This window comes from Athene cunicularia (genome assembly GCF_003259725.1).
Source record: "Athene cunicularia isolate RWA chromosome 1 unlocalized genomic scaffold, athCun1 chr1_part2, whole genome shotgun sequence".
NCBI classification, from domain to species: domain Eukaryota; kingdom Metazoa; phylum Chordata; class Aves; order Strigiformes; family Strigidae; genus Athene; species Athene cunicularia.
The window spans coordinates 51,763,794-51,784,132 of NW_020799092.1; the positions used below are offsets into that span (position 1 = coordinate 51,763,794).

The 20,339-nt window shown below is 38.1% G+C and overlaps 1 protein-coding gene across 4 annotated transcripts in view; it reads right to left on the reverse strand.

Moving 5' to 3' along the window:
- Positions 1 to 9,135: 9,135 nt before the first annotated feature.
- The window catches only part of PNPLA8 (patatin like phospholipase domain containing 8), a 39,161-nt gene continuing 27,957 nt past the window's right edge, over positions 9,136 to 20,339 (reverse strand). For all 4 annotated transcript variants that reach the window (XM_026866177.1, XM_026866168.1, XM_026866158.1 and 1 more), the window contains 2 exons: positions 12,285 to 12,480; positions 9,136 to 10,244 (listed from right to left, as the gene is read on the reverse strand). In XM_026866177.1, the coding sequence (XP_026721978.1) occupies positions 9,970 to 10,244; positions 12,285 to 12,480 (471 nt within the window). In that variant the 3' untranslated portion in view covers positions 9,136 to 9,969. The remainder of the gene's footprint in view (positions 10,245 to 12,284; positions 12,481 to 20,339) is intronic.

Genomic DNA, 20,339 nt, shown 5'->3' on the forward strand with positions numbered 1-20,339 from the left:
CACGTGGTCTGCAGTGATTTGAGACTGCCAGCACATATTCCATGCCACCTCCATGATGCATGCTTTTGCCCACATAGATAGCACATCTCTGCAAAAGCATGGCAGCACAGGCACATATGGTACCAATTATGTTTTTCCACCACCGACAGGAGAGTGCCATCTCTTGATGCACTATTAAACTTGACATTTGGAATAGCAGCCTGCCTATCCCCATGTCACCCCATGACAACCAAAAGTTATACAAGTGGCTTGTAGGGTTGGCAGAGTGGCAGCCATGCTTATCCTTTGGCTTGCTCAGGAAACATGGTCCCTTCCTCACACACCTGAAAACCTGCTCTAACAGCCCTCAGTCCAACATCGAATCTAGCTGAGGAACTTTGTTGTCTCATTGTACAGTAGATTTCTCCAAGACAGAAGGTTGGCATGGGAGTCTTCTTTCAAGGAACTGTCCTGGGGAGAAAGGAGAAGGCTTGGCACCAGCTCCCTGCTAAGAATAACTCTCTGCCCATTTCACAAGCATCCATAAATGTCAGCTGGGCACTTGATACCAGGTCTGTCAGGGATGTTCTTGATAGGAAAGGTTATGGGAACACGGTACCTGCTGTCAGCTGGAGTTTATTTTTTCTGGGGACTTCACACCTTTGAAGTGCTTTTGCAATGGGGAACTTACCATGGGGACCTTCTGCAGAGGGACCTCTTGACTGGCTGTCTTTCACTATGCTTTTTGGGCTTGGCAGTCTAAGCCCGGCTGGAAACAGACATTTCAAAGCTCTTTGGGGATCTGAAAAATAGCCTTTTCAAGTGCTTTTAGTGACTTTGAGCTGACTATGGGCTATTGTGACCATGGAGTATTGTTTTCTGAGGCCTTGGCTGCAAGAGCTTCTTTACAAGGTAGCTATTGTGAGGGAGGAAAGCAAAGACTTTGTGTCCTCGACAGTAATAATGATCTAAGTCTTCTTCCTCATTATCTCCAAAAGGAAAGAGAAGTATCTTTTTCTGTGTGTGGTTTGATTTTGCAAAGGCCTGGCTGGTCAGAGTGACTACTAATATGAAGTAGCTACAACTTTAATGTGGAGGAAGAGACTATCTGCTGAATAATTGATTGCTGCCTGCGTACAGCTGCCGCAGCCTCCCATGCCAGCAGGGGCCATTTGCAGAGTGACTAAGTGGCCATGCAGCAGAAACTGCAGGGAAGTGGTTCTGCTTTCTGGGTGTGCCAGTGACAGTACCTTCCAACCAACTCATACCAGTTGCTGACAAAAGATGGTAGCAACACCTCAGTTTTGATCTAGCGTATGGTGAATATATTTGGTTCTGGAAACTACTCTTTTTTTAACAATATTTGGTTTAAGTTGAATTATGATGTGCGAACAGCATCACACTGGAAGTATTTCGTCTTGCTTTTTTTTCTTTACTATCTCAATATACACAACCATTTTTATATTTATATATATATATGAACCCATGCAATAAACAGCTGCCCAGAGCACACTTGCTTCCTGACAATCTCATCTAAGCTTTCCTTACTGATCTGTAGCTCTTCCCAAGGATTTATGACATATGCAGTGCAAATTATTTAAAACTCAGTCTGCTATAGAAATATTATTGTCTTTCCTGCTGTATTCATACACAGATTTGTTCAGACCTGCTTGGTGATGGTTTTAAATCTAATATTTAGCAAGAAACAAACCAGCTAGAATGGACACAGTGCTCAAGTTTTGAAATTATGACACGTGTATGTCGTAGTAGACTCTGTAAAGTAATGCTTTGAGGTAAGATATAGCAGTGCCAATGGTTTTGTCCTTTGACTCCACATTTTAAGCAGTACCTGAGATATCTGCCTTTCCTTGTAGGAGAATAGAAATATTCCCTACTGTATTGGGTTTGTGTGGCCGGGTTTTGTTAGTGGGGGGGCTACCAAAGTGGCTTCTGTGAGAAGCTGCTAGAAGCTTCCCCCATGTCTGACAGAGCCAAGGCAAGCCAGCTCCAAAATGGACTCAATGTCAGCCAAGGCCCAGCGCATCCACAACGGTGGTAGCGCCTCTGGGATAACATATGTGAGAAGGGGGAAAAAACCCAAAACAAAACTGCACAATTGTGGCTAGGAGAGAGGAGTGAGACTATGTGAGGGAAACAACTGTGCAGGCACCAAGGTCAGTGAAGAAGGAGGGGGAAAGAAACTGCTGGGGGAACAACGGCAGCAGAGAGACTGAGAATGTGTAAGAGCAACAACCGTGCAGACACCAGGTCAGTGAAGAAGGAGGGGCAGTTGTTGCTCCAGGCTCTGGAGCAGAGGTTCCCCTGCAGCCCGCGGTGCAGCCCGCGGTGAGGCAGCTGTGCCCTGCAGCCCGTGGAGGCCCATGGCGGGGCAGATCTCCACCTGCAGCCCAGGGAGGACCCCACGCCAGAGCAGGCGGATGCCTGAAGGAGGCTGTGACCCCGTGGGAAGCCCACGCTGGAGCAGGCTCCTGGCAGCACCTGTGGCCCCGTGGAGAGAGGAGCCCACGCTGGAGCAGGTTTGCTGGCAGGACTTGTGACCCCGTGGGGGACCCACGCTGGGGCAGTCTGTGCCTGAAGGACTGCGCCCCTGGGAGGGAACCACGCTGGAGCAGTTTGTGAAGAACCGCAGCCCATGGGAACGACTCACTCTGGAGCAGTTCGTGGAGGACTGTCTCCTGGGGGATGGACCCCACGCTGGAGCAGAAGAGTGTGAGGAGTCCTCCCCCAGAGGAGGAAGGAGTGGCAGAGACAAGGTGTGATGACCTGAGCACAGCCCCCATTCCCTGTCCCCCCGTGCTGCTCAGGGAGGGGAACAGGTAGAGAAAATCAGGAGTAAAGCCTGGGAAGAAGGGAGGGGTGGGAGGAAAGTGTTTTTTAAGATTTGGTTTTATTTCTTATTATCTTACTCTGATTTTATTGGTAATAAAATAAATTCCCCAAGTAGGGTCTGTTTTGCCCATGACCCATGACATTAATTGGTGAGTGATCTCCCCCTGTCCTTACCCATGAGCCTTTCATTTTATTTCCTCTCTCGTTTCCAGCTGCAGAGGGGAGTGATAGAGTGGCTTTGGTGAGGACCTGGTGTCCAACCAGGGTCAACCCACCACATCTATTCCACTTTTAAACTCTCCAACATTTCTGCTTCTTTTTTTTTTTTTTTTTTTTTTTTTTTTTTTTTTTTACAGTACAGGTCTTGTCATTTCATTGTTAGAAGTGTTCCATGACTGCCTGACTTGCCTGCCTGAAAATTTATTCAAATGAAGTGTACAAAAGGACAGGTCAGGACTATATTTCTGATTTCTACAGAGCAAGCAGTGAGGAAGCATGGAACAGCAGCTGTGCTAAAATTATGCCCAAGAGTGGACACAGATGAGGTTTTCAAGAAATTACTTTTAGGGGTTTGATATCAAAAATTTGAGACATTCTGGAAGGCTGTTTTCTTGTGATATTATTGTGATAATTATTATCTTATTCCATTTTAAAATAATGGTGTAAGCACAAAAGGCTATTCCTTTTCCAGTTCACATTGTTCTGAAAATGAAAAAAAGCTTTTAAATGCTAAAATCATAAGTTTGCTGAACTCAGCATTGCACTAATGGTACTAGTAATCTGTCCAGGTTGTCTCTGTGGTTTTACATGAAAATGCTGTATTACAGCTTCTTCCTGAAAGGTGAAGATTTCAAAATACTATAGTGTATTTTTTTATGCTATTACAAGTGCATGGTGAAATAGACATTGAAGATATTGTTGAGAAACCGATAAATTGAAGGAAATTGTAAATAAAAAGCAGAATCGCATTGTTGCTAAAGATTAAACATGTTACCAGGGTTATTAAGCACTGGAGTGTTTCAGTGCTTGTTTGATTTTTATATTATGCTGAAAATTGCTAATGGTTTCCCCTTGCTGAAGCCTGCTTATAAAAATAAATAATAGAATTGTCCTTGTTAAATCTGGAAGAACAATTTTTAAAAAATCATTCTTCTTATTTAGGTAGCTGCAAACAGTGAAGGCTATCAGCAATATATTGGACCAGGTGGCACACTGGAATGAACCAGTGCATACCAGGAGCATACATGAGTGCAGGTCTGGGGATGAGGAGGCGAGTGAGGAGGCTGAGCAGCAAACGGGAATTGGGGCAGCAGCCCCTTCAGTTCACACCCCAGTGATGTGTGGCTGGAGCAAGGAAAGAGCCTACTCATCTTGTTCCTACAGTTTGAGGAGGCATTTGGCATGCTTATTTTTCTTTGTAAGTGAATATGATTACACTTTATATACCTTACTTCTAGCACCCAACTCTCCCTCAAATGGAACATTCTGCAAGGTCTAAAAATTTGACTCACTTTTTAGGCAACAGTGAAAAAAAAGGGGGGGTTGCCTTCTTGCCTCATATAGTTAAGTGTAAAAGACTACGGGTTTATCACAGCTGTGCCTGGGAGTGTAGTCCTTAAGCAGAAAGAGGAAGCCTTAACACAGCCTCTCCTACAACAGATTATGTTTGTATTTAATACTTGTCATTTTGAGAACAGTCTTTTAATGGAAAAATATCAGCACTATTTGTTGACCCAGCAGCATATAAGTATTTTAATCTCTGATGAAAAATTAATGGTGCCAATGAGTAATAAGCACACAGCAGATTTTTCCTTCACCTGTCATGTGTCTTGTATTACTTCAGCCTCTAAACTCCCTTTACCCACTAGACAAGGAAAGCAAAATAAATGAACTGCCCTATAAGTGATGGCTCAAAGACAAGACATAATCCTTCTCTATTGGGCCTAATGAGAGGGAGCTGTTAAAGTTTTCATAAGCCTATGGATTCTATTATATATAAGGGGTTAACAAGTTCTTACTTGCTGCATAGGTTAGAAGGGATTCAGTTGGGCCCAGAGACTGGTAGCCATTCTCATAATGCATTACAGAGCCCCATTCATGAGCTCCGTTTCTAAAACTTAGACTAAACCAGTTTCTTTTACTCTGTTAATTCTCTGTATTGCTATTCTGTAATCTTGCTCCTCAGGGCTTTAGCACCTTTTCACTTTCTAGCTAAATTTATTTCTGGTCAGTTTGAGCACCTTTGGTTTTATGCAAGTGTTATCCTCAAGCTTATTATCTTTTCCTCCTTGAAGCATTTTTAAAGAGCAGCATGTACCCTCCTCCCACCCCTTGTCTTGTTAGACGAAACAAACCATGCTCTCTTAATCTTGCTTTTGGCAGCCCTTCTTTGCATCTGTTTTAGTCTGAATATCTCTTTCTCTAATAGCAGTGACCAAAACTATAATTATATTCAACTGCTGCTGCCTGTGCCTTGAGCAATAGAGTAAGTATCTTCGTATCACTGCTGGAATGGACACTGACAGGAAATATCCTAAAACCAGTAATCACACTTCAACATTTAAAAGTTTTATCTTCTTTCCTTTGGTAATGAAACCTCCTTCGATTAAGATCTCCTGCATAGATAATTAGAAGCTAAGAGATGACCTAGAGGCTTTTTCTCTTTCTGACTTAGCATAAAGGGAGATTACTTTATGTCTATACCTTTTCATTTCCCGATCCAGACTATTTCCTCCTGCCTTTCAAAATCAGAGCAAGGACATTATATACATTTTACAAAGATTTGACATTATCGCACTTTCTAAACTAAAGCGTGATCTTCCCGATTTTCTTCCCAGGATGCAAACCTGGCACATTTTTAAGTGGGAACACTCATCTGGGCAGACAAACCGTCTCTTCTCTCAATTCATGAGTAACTTGGACTGCAGAATGCTCATCTACTATCTTCCTGCAATTTCTTATTCTAGATTCAAAACTCTACATTGGTATCTCATTCTTTTAGGTTTAGTTCACATTTTCCTGACCAAGGAATTCTCTGGTGATTGATACACGTTATTTTTGTAGCTGTGACTGCTAACTCAATTTCAGTTTAACTGGATAACCGCACAGCATTCCCAAGGGTACTTCTTCAACGCAGCATTCTTTTAACATGATATTCTGCATTATTCATTCTCCCACTGATAATTTTACTTTTTTATTCTTCAGAGGCACTTTCTTTCATTCTAGCCTATTTTCTTCTCAAATCCATGCTGCACTGAAATCCTGTTGTTCAAAATATTCATGATCGCTCCTAGATTCACCTGTGAAGAGAATTACCATGTTCTTCAATCCACCCAAATGGTTAGTTAAAATATGCTAGTATTTGACCCAGAACTAATCCCTCTGCTCCATATCAATAATCCCCCTTAATTTAAAATTATTCTTCCTTATTTAGCCAGTCCTGATTCCTCTACAGTTCTCCTTATTGCTTTTCTTGTATTAAAGTATCATGTGGGATTCCACATCCAAAGCCTCAACAGACTTCCTGAAAAGTTTTACTTTGTATACAGCGCTGTAGGAACACATCCACAATAGTTGCAAACTGCTAATATTTTTCTGAAGTAACTAAAAACTAATTACAGATGGAGTGATAAAATGTTGCACCTGCACATTTTAAAGTGGTTTAGTGGGAACAGCAAACTCCTAATTAGTGCCTGATAGACTGTGCAGCACTTGCAACACTGATGATCAAAGACTTGTTTGAAAGGATTCAATACATGGATCTTGTGAATTTATACACAGCGTCCTAAATCTGTCTGAATTAATTACTCAATATCTTAATTCCATGTGTACTTTTAAAAGCCACACCTAAGAAAAAAATAGTTGCAGCAATAAAGAAGAGGAAAAAGGGTGAATGAAGACAATAGCTTCCAGCAAAAACTGTATCAAATCCAGATCCTGTCCTGAAACTCCTCCCTCCCTCTCCTCCAGACAGCAATGTAAAAAATTAGCCATACATTTAAACTGAATCAGAATCTCGTCACAGAATGAACCTGATTTAAATACAGCCTTTCCTTCTTGCTCTTTATATGTAGTCTTGACCTCATCACTTTAAGAGCTTATGATGTTTTTACATTCTCTGCTCACAAGAGTGAACTGGTGTTTCATGAGATTTACCTAGTGTGGTTGCCGTTGTCTATCCTTACATACATGTGCTCTATCTCAAATATTAATATTTATGCAACTCAGAACCAGACTTCCTCTAGTACACACCAAAGATCACAATCAAGCTTCACAGTAGTTAACATGAAGCCCATGCACTCCTTATTCCTAGTTTGTGAGCTGAAGCTACCCACTCTGATTTTGCAGAGAGAAAGCAAGCAGCTGCAAGTCCCATTTTGGAAGTACTCTTCTGAAGGCAAAATGGTACCTGCCTTCACTCATGTGAGCTGATTAAATGCTTTCATGTAAATCCACTTGGAAAGGCCATGTCAAGTAACATGGAGACAGCGTAGGTGTTCTTAGCAAGTACACTGTAACCTCTTAAATTTGGGATCTCAACAGTCAACCAAATAGCAATACTCCTCAGCCCAGAATATGTTTAATGTAGTCTTCTGGAAGGCAGATTAGAAAAACCAATGGCTCTATACAAAATGATTGCTTTTTCAACAGAGCCATAGTGGAAGCTTTGCAGGCAGCTTGTAAAGAACTAGCAATAACCTGATATTTAAATAAAGCTAATTTGAGATATTCTGTACTCACTCAAAAGGTAGCTTTCCATTCTCTAATCAACTCCTAATATGTTCAATTTATCCACAGTACACTGAGAACTTCTCACTGAAGAAAAATTATTGCATTACGACAAACAGAAATATTACACTTGCAAAGGCTAGCTCAGTATACACACTAACCCCACGGAATGACCATTAGTAACTCACAGGTTTTATTTGTTTACAAATTAAATGGAAATGTTATTGCTTTGTCCACCACAGATGTTTTCTTGACTAAATACTTAACCCAAAAAGCTATGACTGGAAACTTATGAATTCAGAATAATGCCTTTGCTAGCCTTGTAGATGATGCTGTAACTTTGTCTTTGCCAGAGGAAGTGTACTATGTATGTTGTTAATGAGACTATCCTACACTGTCTGTTCTGATTTAGGATGCTGGCAGCACAGCTTAACTATGCACAAGGTGCCTTGATCAGAACAAAGTATATAAAAATGAAATGTCAACAATCTCACACCAATGGGAAAGGCTTGATCTTGTTATTCTTCTACTCAGTTCTTAGTAATTGAAATAAAGGGAAGCTGTACCAAGTACCATTGCACCAAGATCATAAAACTTTCCTTTTTACTATTGCTGTACTCAAGGAACTACTTTTGGTGTTCACAATTTAAAAAAACAAAGGAGGGGTGGGGTGGGGGGTGGAGAGAGGGGAGTAAACAACATTTATTTTTAAAATGCTGCAGCTTTTTAATTTTTCTGTTTCTCCTTTTCCCTTCCTCACATACTGAATGACAAAAGCTTCTTTAGTCCTTATGCACCTAGAATTTGTTTGCATTGGGAACAATTTAAAAAACATGAAGGCTACAGCTTATGCACTAATGACACTTACTGGCTTCACTGGCAAAAACAAGCCAGAGAACTGAGGGAGCATCAGAAAAGTATAGGTATCTGAGTAAAACGACAAAAGTAAAAATGAAAAATATGTCAGATTAAAAACAAGAACAGCCCAAATCAAAAGGTTTTTGCACAATCAGGGAACACTATGTAGCAATTCCTAAGATACTAAAGGATCTCAGCTGTCTTCCTCAACGTTCCTTTCCTAAAGGCAGCCTCATAACATTTTCAATGTTTTAAGACAAGTACAGAAGATGATATAAAAGTAAATATTATTTTTAGGAGATAATGCAATGGCAGGTGATTAGTCCCAAAAGGCAAAGTGACAAATGCACTGTTTTTTGGTGAAACTGGACATTTTACCTACTGCATAAAACATATATTTTTTCTAGTAAATATTTTCATGTACTGTAGCTAAGATGTAAAAACTCACCAAGAAACCTGTCAAGTAATCTTATGAATGGGTACATGCCCACCATGTGACAGCAGCTGTGTCTAACTCAAATTTCACTGCAGTCATACTGTTTCGAAGAGCTCACGCATACCTTCCTGTTGTTGAAAACGTTTCACTGACATACTATATTGTCATAGTTTACCACCCCACTCTTCCTGACGTAAGCAGAAAGTTGCAAAGGAATGAACAGTAAGATCACAGTAAGCTTAAAAACTCAACTTCACAACACTAATTTCAAGAGGATGAATATATGAAAGAAGACAAAAGGAAATGAATAACCGATTATTTCATGTATCGACTGCTCATTTTCTTCTTGACTAGAGACACCTGAAGCTTGGCATCCAAAACCAAGGCTTCTGTAGTAAGCTTCTCTCTCACATGAACTATTTCAAGATTTTATTTCCTTTATCCTGTAACAGGAATAGCTGCTCAAGGAAAGTTCTGGGGCTTGTGATTATTTTCAAATAACAAATGAACCAAACTGAAGTTATCCTAATAAAAACAAAAAGCAGCAAGTTGTAAAAATATGAGTTAATGTTGATAATTTAATATGCCATTTATAGTCATCCAAACATTTTACTCAATACCTTTATGTACAAAATCCACTGAAAATAAAAAACGAATTTAAATGTTACCTTTCAAATGTAAAAGTGCAATTAACACGGGTAGAAGTTTTGTAGGAACGTTAGATTTCTATTAAATTCACTGGCTACATAAGAGCCTAACAGGTATACTGCCTACACTAAAGTGAATGAGGATTTTATTTTTTGTTAATTTTGAATAAGCCTAGTCGTTGATGAAGTTTTACTGCCACCATAATTATGGTACATAGATCAAAAAATGCATAGCACATTTTTCTTCGTAATTTTCAGAGCAACAGTAAGATCTGTAAAGTTCAAAAATTAACACCATAAACCACTGCATCAAGTAAGTCTGCACAAAACAGCCATCCCAAATTGCTTTTTCCAGAATTCTGATAGCTTTCCAAAGATGTTATTTACCCCCAATAAACATTCTTCCTCTACAGTACTGAATGGATTTTCTAGAACAAGATTTACATTTATGATCTTTCATGCATTACATATTCACAATTTGGAAAGAAATGGAAGGCCTTCATACATGTCAGCCTTTAATCTTATCCAGTCCTGAAGTCTCTGCAAAGTTGTTTTTTCTTGTATTAATATTTTTGCAGCTTTTCTCAGTTTTTCTTCATTTCGTTCTAAATAACGAATTCCATCTGTCTGCAGCTGATTGAGTTTCTCTTTACGACTCTCATCCAGAGGTATGTCTTCATTCATGAGAGGGTTAAATCTGAAATAAGTATTTGGAGGTAACAGTGCATCCAGCATGGTGTGAACTTCTGCATTGAAAACAGAGGAAACAGTTATATTTACATGAGACAAATAGTCCTACAGTCTCTGAACAGTGAGTGCTCTGGAGTGACACAGTACGTGTAAATACATGCTGTTTTGCTGGGTACACATTTTTCCAGCATTGCAAACCTTCTAATGAAAAAGAGTTTTTGATAAGACAAACAATCCTGTAGCTCTGTTTACTCTGGAAAAGCTTAATCTTTTATTCTAAGACTACTTCACTGGTATGACAATTCAGAAGCCTTTGCAGCGATCCAGACTTTCAATTACATGTACATTGTGCTCCTTTACAAGCGAGAGTGCATTCTGAAGAGCAGGAATATAACTTACATATTCCCATTCAGGATACCATGATTTGTTACACTCAGTACTAGTGGAAGTAGGTATTATGAAAATGACAGCTATATATTCTTCTCTAATCTCAAAGACTGCAGTAAAACATATGTAGGCTTAGAGCTTTCTTTTGTTTTCAACTAATTCATTTTTTAATATATTACTACAGATTTTGGGTTTGAATTGAACATTAGTTTAATTTAAAATGTTCAAGTTAAATTGTAACAGTTAACTACTACGATAATAAACTGGCTATGTGATGTATTTGTATGTTCCTCTTTTTTTAATAACCTTTTTTCTTTCTCCTTTTAGACCTCTTTTCTCTTTGTTGGCTCCCTTAAAATTCCACTTCCATGACTTCCCTTCATCTTTCACTCTCTTTTATTTCCATCTTCTCTGCATTCTTACCATGCTCCTCCATTCTTTTAAACATCTACTATTATATAAAAAATTTAAAGCTAAAAAACCATCACAGTAAGACTACAGCAAAAGATTCTTTGTAACCTGAAATCTTCTCTGCTTGGTCCCTCCTCCTGTAAATTACTCAGCTGTGTCTCTGTTCTTACCTCACCACACCCAGTCTTTCTTGCCCTGTTTAATACTCTCCCCTTTTTTCTTCATAATCTAACTTTCCATTTGCTCAAATCTACTCTCTCCTCTTTCCATTTTCTCTCCTTTGGTCTCCACAATGAACTTCCCTTTCCTTCTTTTCCCATCACATTTCTTGTCTGATTTTTGATCTGCAATAAGGCTTTTTGTTCCCTTGATAGCAGACAGCACTTCTCTCCCTCGCAGTGTTCCCACTCCTTTTCCATGTGCAAAAAAAAAAGACTGTGCAAAAACCAAAGGTGCCCTGAAATCTGGCTTCTTCTTACTAATGACAGTCAGTTGACAGATACCATGCAGCAAGGAATATAGACTATAAGAGTATTTCTTGTTCCCTAGCCTTTTACAGTATCAATTTCCTTTGTAAAGGGGGGGAAGCATTTGTGTATCAGTATTTCCCATTTATAAAACCAAAAAAAGATGTAAACTGCTAGTGATGAGTTCCACAGCAATGGAAGTCATGATCACTGGCAGGGACAGTCTAGTCCTTGGAAAAGCACATGTATAAACACACATATAGAAAACAACAGAACTAAAATACTTCTGAAGCTGTTGAAAACTAAACAAACAATGATCTATATTAACTATTAAGCATTTCTGTTTATGGGAAAACCAAACGAAATAAGAAAATATCATTTGTCTATTTAAAATAATCCTGAAATATGCCTTTATCCTGAAGCATGAGTAAAAACATATTGCTTTATATAAATCTGGTTGGATTATCATTGTCATTCTGACAAAATCTAAGGTATCTTTTATGTTTAGTATACCCTTGTCACCAACTTCATGTTAACAGTGGAGAACTCAAACTAAAAGAGCTTAGCAACAACACAGTGAAGATAAAGATTCATGGAGATAGGGCTAAGAAACATATTCATATTATCATCTCCAGAATACCCATAATACTGGTACTAGAACACCAACTATACATAATGAGTTATAAAAAGGCATGTTTCAAGTAGTTTCAATGGGGTGAGAAAGGGAAAGACAAAATGTTGCAGATTGCTCTTTGAATTGGAAGTATAATTCTAAGAAACTTAAAAAAAACTGAGAACAGTCACAATACAAATGTATCTTAAGTCACCAACCTTCTGTATCAGTTGCACTGCTGATAACATTTGTGAGTTTGGCTTTCAAACTGGTGTATGTGACACTGGTCCTTCCCTCGCTTTCGTATCGACCGGTGCCCAGTGATATCAGACACTGCAATGGAACATTTGGCCAAAGACACTTGCACTCATGAACTGCCAGTGCAGAAGGATTATTTAGAAGCAGACCCCCATCCTGTAAATTAAATAAAAATGTTAATACTATACCTAACATATGGTTGTAAAAAAACCTGCAACTAAACTAAAGTAGCATATCACTAATACACAAAATCAATTAAATCAAACAAGCATTTATTTCCATCTTTTGTGCAACTGTTCTGTTTGTGCTATACAGCAGCTGCGTAGCTAGGCTTCCTGGGCTTATGGCCACTGTCAGAGCAGCGCCTGAGTCTGTGGCCAGTTTTGCTGTTGTGAGTACTATACAGAAGTAGTAGGATGAAACAGCAGCCCTCACTAGAATATCTGAAGAAGTTATGACTTCATCTGAAGATTTTTTAGGCAAGGCAGATACACGTACTGACAATTTCTTAAACAGTCAAAAAGTCTGCATCTCAAAATGTTTATTACTGGTATTACAAAGATATATTCTGTAACAAAATCCAAATCACTACCTGCAGATTCTAAAATAAATAAACAAATAGATAAAAATCACAAGAGCTAAGCTTGGCCAAAGCTACTTTATAAGCACAGTCATTACACAGGATGCTACAGTCTGGATTTAAGACTTGGAAAATCACAGAATCACTGAAGTTGGAAGGGGCCTGTAAAGCTCATCTGGTCCACTCCCCCTGTTCAAGCAGGGTCAGCTGAAGCCAAAGGCCATGTCCAGTCCAGCTTTGAGCATCTCCACAAATGGAGACTCCAAAACCTCTCTGGGCAACCTGTTCCAGTGTTTGACCACCATCACAGTGAAAAATTTTCTCATGTTCTGATGGAATTTCATCTGTTCTCATTTGTGCCACTGTGTTTTATTCTGTCAGTGGGCACTACTGGGAAGAGTATAGTTCCTTCATTCCCTCCCATCCTTTATTTGTACACATCGATAAGATTTCCTTGAGCCTTCTATAGGTTGAACAGTCCCAGGTCTCTCAGTCTCTCCTCATATAAGAGATGATCAAGTCTCTTAATCATGTTTGTGGCCCTGCACTGGACTCACTCCAGTATGCTCATGTCTCTCTTGTACTGGGGAACTGGATACAGTACTCCAAATGCAGCCTCAGCAGTGCAGATAGGAATGATCATCTTCCTTAACCTGCTTGCAACACTGTTCTTAATGCAGCCCAGGATGCTGTTGGCCTTTTTTGCCACAAGGGAGCATTGCTGACTCATGTTCAGCTTGTTGTCCACCAGAACCTCAATGTCCTTCTCCATCAAGCTGCTTTACCACCAGCCAGTCTCCAGTGTGGATTGGTGCATGAGGTTATTGCTCCCCAGATGCAGGACTCTGCCTTTCCCCTTGCAATTCTCGAGCCTGCTGAGGTCCCTCTGTGTGGTGGCTCAAACACCTTGTGTACCAGCCACTCCTCCCAGGTTTGTACCATCTGAAAACTTCCTGCAGGTGCCCTCCATCCCATCATACAGATCATTAACAAAGACGTTAAACAGTATTGGCCCCAGTAGTGATTCACTTCCATCTGGACTTTGTGACCCTGATCCCAACCAACCTTCTGGGCCTGGTCATTCAGCTACATTGCAATCTACCTCACTGTCTACTTATCTAACCCACACTTTGTCAGCTTGTCTAAGATGGTACAGGAGATAAGTGTTAAAGGCTTTACTAAAGTTCAGGTAAACAACATCCACTGCTTTCTGCTTGTCCACCAAGCTAGTCGGCTCATTGCAGAAGGGTACCAGGTAAGTCAACCATGAGTTCCCCTTTATAAATCCATGCTGAATTCTTGTCTTTCATTACTTTGGAAATCCTTTCCAGGAAGATTTCCTCCATCACCTCCCAAGGGATTGGGCTTTTGCTAGCAACATGTCAAAAGTGTAGGTGATGAGGCTGGGATAAAATACTTTAGGACTAGTAAGAAACTGTAGGACTGACAACAGTTTGAGAAGCATTCAGACAATGAGATTTTGATCCAGCAAACCTTGGAAAGGATGTTCAGCACTTCTTGGAGCAAGATGATCTTGACTCCAACTAAGAAATAGGTTACTCTGGACTCTGAATTCAAGAGTACTTTCTATATTGGAACCCATTTAAAAAAGCAGTTATAAAAGCAAAACTTAAGCTGAAAACATTATCAATAGCAGAAATGTGAATCTTTATAGACATTCAAATCCATTAAAAAAACTCTATGTAAAATATAAAAGAAACACAATATGACTACAATAAACATTATGTAAAGGCTCCCTATATCACAACTTCCTGAACTCCCTATATCCCATACCTGACCACGACATTACAAGACTAATAAAAACACCCCAACCCTACTAAGGAATAGATTAGAATAAAAACTGTTTTGCAGTTGATAAACATTTTACAGAAACTCCTTTTAACTACAGCTGTGCTAGATAAGTAAAAACAGGATTACTGAGCTGAATTTGTTTTATTTATTTTTTCATTAAGCTTTTATTTCAACCTACAAAAAGCTCTTTGAACTCATTCTGGATACTATCCACTTTGCTCAAAACACTGCTAAAATGAATGGTCTCTTTAGTGCCTATTATCCTTTGCTTATGTTTAAATTCACTTCTACATAGAAAACCAAATACAAGGTTGTTTTTGTCCTTGATATAATTTCCCATGAATCTTAATCTAAAAATCTTTTTTTTTTTTTTTTTTTTTTTTTTAAATCCTACATTAAAAACATGCTTACCAAATAATTTCCAAATAATTGTCAATTTAATTAAACACAATTGCTTCACCATGGGAAAATTAGTGTTATCAAAAGTCAAGAGGTATATAATACTAGAAAACTACAATATTTTTATAAAAAGATCAAAGGAAGAGAAAGTACACATACCAAATGGGTACTGTGATGATAACTAACATCTAAATATGGAAATCATTGCAAAAAAATGTTATCTGGTTTAGGTTTACTGAAGTGACAGTAAATATCCACTCCTAATAATTTTTAATTTTGACACCTGTAACATAACTTCTAGCATTTATATAGATACATGTAATTTTTGTAAAGTTAGAAGTAGGACTCAGTAGAGGAAGGCAACTGATTTTCTTCTTCCCCTCCAAACAGATTATGGTTGATAATGACAACATCCTGATCAATACTGTGCTTCAAATCCACTTAATCTGTTAAAGATGTTCATCATATTGCCCTTTTGCTTACAATAATCAACTACTGAAACAGTAAATAATGTTATTAGTTAAATTGGACTATTAAGGATTCAATGAAGGAAATACTGAAATAATTTATATAATTCTGCAGCTCCAGAAACCCTAGAGCTAATTACACAAAAGGCTGACAGTTCTGTACAAAAATATTTCATAAATCTTAAAATTAGTTGCAATGCTTTCACACGTATCTGAATTCTAAGAAAACTGTAAACAACAAAGACTTTTCCAATTCTAAGATTAAAAAATAGAAACTAACCTTTCTGATTCTGAATAATTCCTCTATCAGCTTTTGACACCCAATTAGAAAGCACTGAAAAAATGGAGTATGTACAGTAAGGAACCACTAAGATGGTTTGTGGGCTGAAGCACATAACATATGAGAAGAAATGCAGGGAACTGGGTTTGCTTAACCTGGAAAAAGAGAAAGCCATGGAGGAATCTAATCACAGTCTTCCAGTACCTAAAGGAGAAGATGACACAGCCAGACTCTTTCAAAAAGTGCAGAATAAGAGCCAGAGAAGCTATGTAATCTCCATCCTTTGTTATTTTTAAAATTCAGCTGGGCAAGGCCTTGAGCAACCTGACCAAACTTTGAGGTTTATCCTGCTTTGAGCAAGAGGTTAGACCAGATGACCTCCTGAGGTCCTGTCCTCCTCCAATTTTCCTAAGGTTCTACTCTATTTAAAGAGATATTGTATGAATCATAGGTGCATGTTATTGTAGTTGTAAAACGAAATTACATTTTAAAAGCCATTCTTATTAGAAATTGAACTTTGTCAGTCCAGTCTATGTCTTGTGGAAAATGCAAACATGCATTTTCCGTATGCAACTCACCTTGGAATCTGTAACTGAAAGGGTAACTTACAGGACCTCTTCAAATGACTGAAACACTTACCAGCATCCCCAATATGTGCAATTGTCCCAAGTTCTGACTCAGGACTTTTGTTGGACAAACAGCCAGAGTAGACCCCTCATTATCTCTGTTTGCCTGTTCTTAGATTGTCTGGCCTTCCCTATGTTTCACCATTTCTTCTCACTTAGCTAGTTCTCAATCCAAATACAAACTCTCTTTTTCACTTCCCAAACATACATGAGTCAGGCCTTCCCTTCTGCACTTTTCTGTGCTGCTATGGTCAGTGCCCTGGCAAGTACTAGACGTTTCTTCATATGCTGAACTTTGCAAAACCACTCCACACTCGATTAAACTTAATTTGCTGGCAGTACACCAAACACAAAGTGCCACAGTAGGAATGTTAATGCAACTAAGAGCTGAAAAAGGGTATACAACCTTCGTAATGTCATCATACAGGTAGAAGGTGGCTTTTTAAAAAATTCTAATAAAAATAATGGAAGTAATCAAATTAATCTTCAAATGGGGCTTAATACATATAAAACCAAGCTTGTTAGTGATAGCAAAGCAGTGAACTCAAGGACTGGACATTACTTTCAGTCTTTTGCCAAAGGCTTTCCAAATGGTAAACACTCAATTGTTGTGTTTTATTTAATATTTTATCAGCTAATTCTCAAGTGAATGAAAGTTTTAGGGCTTGCTGATCGCTAGCCAAGTCTAAAGCTGTAGCTAATATTTTCTATAGATTTTTTTTTTGGATAGTTGCAGAGTAGCAGGGAAGGCTCCTTCGTGATTTGACTTCCAGACCACAAATTATTTAAAGCAGGAAAAAATGCACCTTTTATAAGCATATGCTCCAATGAAAATGCTCTGATGAAGACACTCTGCTTGTCCAGTTTATGGATAAAGAAAGGCCTGGTTAAACATTATCAAACAGATGAAGGCAAATTCTACAATAAGAAGGAAGATAGATCAGGACATCTCAAAGGGGAGCCTGGTAGCACAGGACCCTTTGAAAATCTTGTGCCGTCAGTAATTTGGGGAATGTGCATGAAGTCAGCACTCACATATTTCAGTCAATACTTTGAAAACAATTACTTAATATATTAAAATATAGAAACAGTTTGAATCATACTTTGAACATGGGCAGTTGTTTCTATTGAGTTCAGAACACTCTGTACATTCATAGGCTACCACTGCATTTTGTAATTTTGTCAGACTCAAGTTGTACCTTGTAAACATTCTGTGTAACATCCTCTGGGCTGCACAGTTGCACTTGAATGATACTAAACTTTGCAAAGAAAATAATCTAGCACTGAATGAAGGATATATAACCTAAGAAAGCCAAGTGTGATATTTGGAAGCTGGGTTTGTTGGCTCCATAGTAACCACTTCACCTCACTGCCTATGCTGACATGCTTTGCATTTTAGTTCACTGTTTAGAGACTTACTCTGTTGTTTACTTTATTGTCTTTGTGGAAAAAGTGGAGACTGAATGAGCACAAAGCTGTAACAGGCTAGAACAAGACAGGCTAAGATTCTGAATGGACTTTTGAAAAGTATTTTTTAAATTCTATGTTTAAAGTCAACATAACTATAATAAATATGCAGATTAAGGATAAGGCTTATTGCTTCAAATGATGAGTTTGAAGAGTTGCAGCACTACAACATAGGGCTACTACTTATTAAAATAACTACTCTAGAAACATTTATTCTAGTTTCCCTAAGTAAAAGGGGTATGCTTTACTGAATCATTCTGTAAAATCAGCTCAGTACATTTATCTAAGTAGCAGCAAATGTCCTCAGAGTAGAAGACAAGAATGAGAAAGATGAGAATTCTTTTACTGCCTGTAAGATCTATTCATACAGATAACTTCAAGGTTCACATCCCAGCCTAGTCCTCTCACTGGACTGGGCACTCAGGGCTATATGATAATGTTAGTGTATTCACATAAGGCTTTAAGGCTTGCTCAGTAAAGCATCACTGGGCTACCAAATTACAGTTTTTAATATATGCTTTGTGAAAAAGAAAGCTATGCATTCAGATTTAACTGTACAATAAACTAGCCCCTATAGTGTTCAGCACAAAAATACTCCCCTTAATACAAAGGTTACATGATTATCTTGTTCTGTTAAATGTATACAAAATGTTTGAAATCTACGTTAATTATGGCTCTCTTGTGAGTAATCAGTCAGTCTGATTACAGTACTACTGAGGATGAAACTGCTGAAGAGGAGCTCCCATCAAGTGCAGGAAATTTTTAGGACTCTGCACAAACTATTTTGACCCCATAAAGTATATAATGTTTTAGAAACATGAAACAGCACAGAAATAGAATTGTTTCCTTTTTATCTTGGTGACAAGCAATGGATGGTGGTGCCAATATTTCTAACAATTCTCTGTCTAAAATGTACAGTGCCCTAGAAAAATTCATTCTCATGGTGGGTCTGATCCACTTTTCTTCATGAGAGATTAGTGAGAAAAGATCTTTTAATAAATGAGATAGGTCACTGTATGCTTTACAGAAAACTATGGTTATCTCTTTATACAAATATTTCATTGCAATTCATTTAGAAAGATTCACCCTTGCTTGATAATCATGCTAATAAGGACGCTATTGGGTCAACTATATAAATTTAATAACATATTCTGCACTGTGCTGATTCCCAACTGAGGCCTTAATTGAAGAAATCCTCTATACATAAAATTTCTAACAATTTCAGAATGAACCAATTCCATTACTCAAGAAAAGGCAGAGATGCTCCTTTAAATCCCTGAAATGAACAACTTGTGCTCATTACTTTGCAACATTATCCCAAAACTACAATTTCTCTTCAGACACTAGAAAAACAAACACTCTAGAATTGTGACAAGTAACTGCTTAAGTGTGCATTGAAAAAGAGGTCCCCCACGAACTGGCTAAAGGAAAAATTCTTTAGAAAATGTTTGTACAGAAGATGAAAATTAAATGCATTTGTATTTATATTATTGAATGACACTAATATTAAAATTTCCATTACTGCTGTCTTTGACAGGTTTAAAAAAAATCAGAAGGTACATTAGCTACATTTGTACTTGTACTACACCAGTTGCCAAAAAAAGAACACTTTATACTGCTATCGCATTACATAAAGCAAAAAAATCTAATCGTTTGAAAGTTTACTGAAAAGCTTCCTTTCCAGTACAACTGTTTTCCTATACAGTACTTTCTTCCCTAAAAATTAGCAACACCTACATTGTTTGCATACACACAAATGTCATGCTAAATATTGCTGAGAGCTATCAATACTATCGCTATTATAAGCTAAATATTTAATAAAATATCTTACATTATTTTACCCTACATTAGCCATGTTTGCTCTTGACATTTCTTTAGAATGAATGGTTGGCTGAGGTAAACTTCTAGGTGATTATCTTAAATTATTAACTCATCCCAGCAAGTCAAATTCACAGAAAATGACCAACTGCTCTGAAGACATTACTGAATTCATGGTTTTATGGCAGATATGTAAAAATGTACTATTATACTGTACTGTTAAAGATTTGCTAAACATTAGCAAACACCATAAAAGAAAGAATTATTTGGCAATAAAATATACTGTCAGATATATGTGCAGCACAGACTGAATTAAATGAATTCTGCAATGAACAGGACACATCACCAAAATAGTATGTATTCTAACTGTGGTTCCCAAATGATGAATTGCTTGTAATACTACAAATGAAGATCACAGTGTATAACCTAAGAAAAAAACCTGGTCTGTGGTTGAACCTACAGTGGTCCCAAATTCAGGCCCACAGGTTCTCCATGTGATGTTTGTGAAACACAGGCAAGGTTCAAGAGTACAGTTAAAAAAAAAAAAACAAATGACAACACCCCCC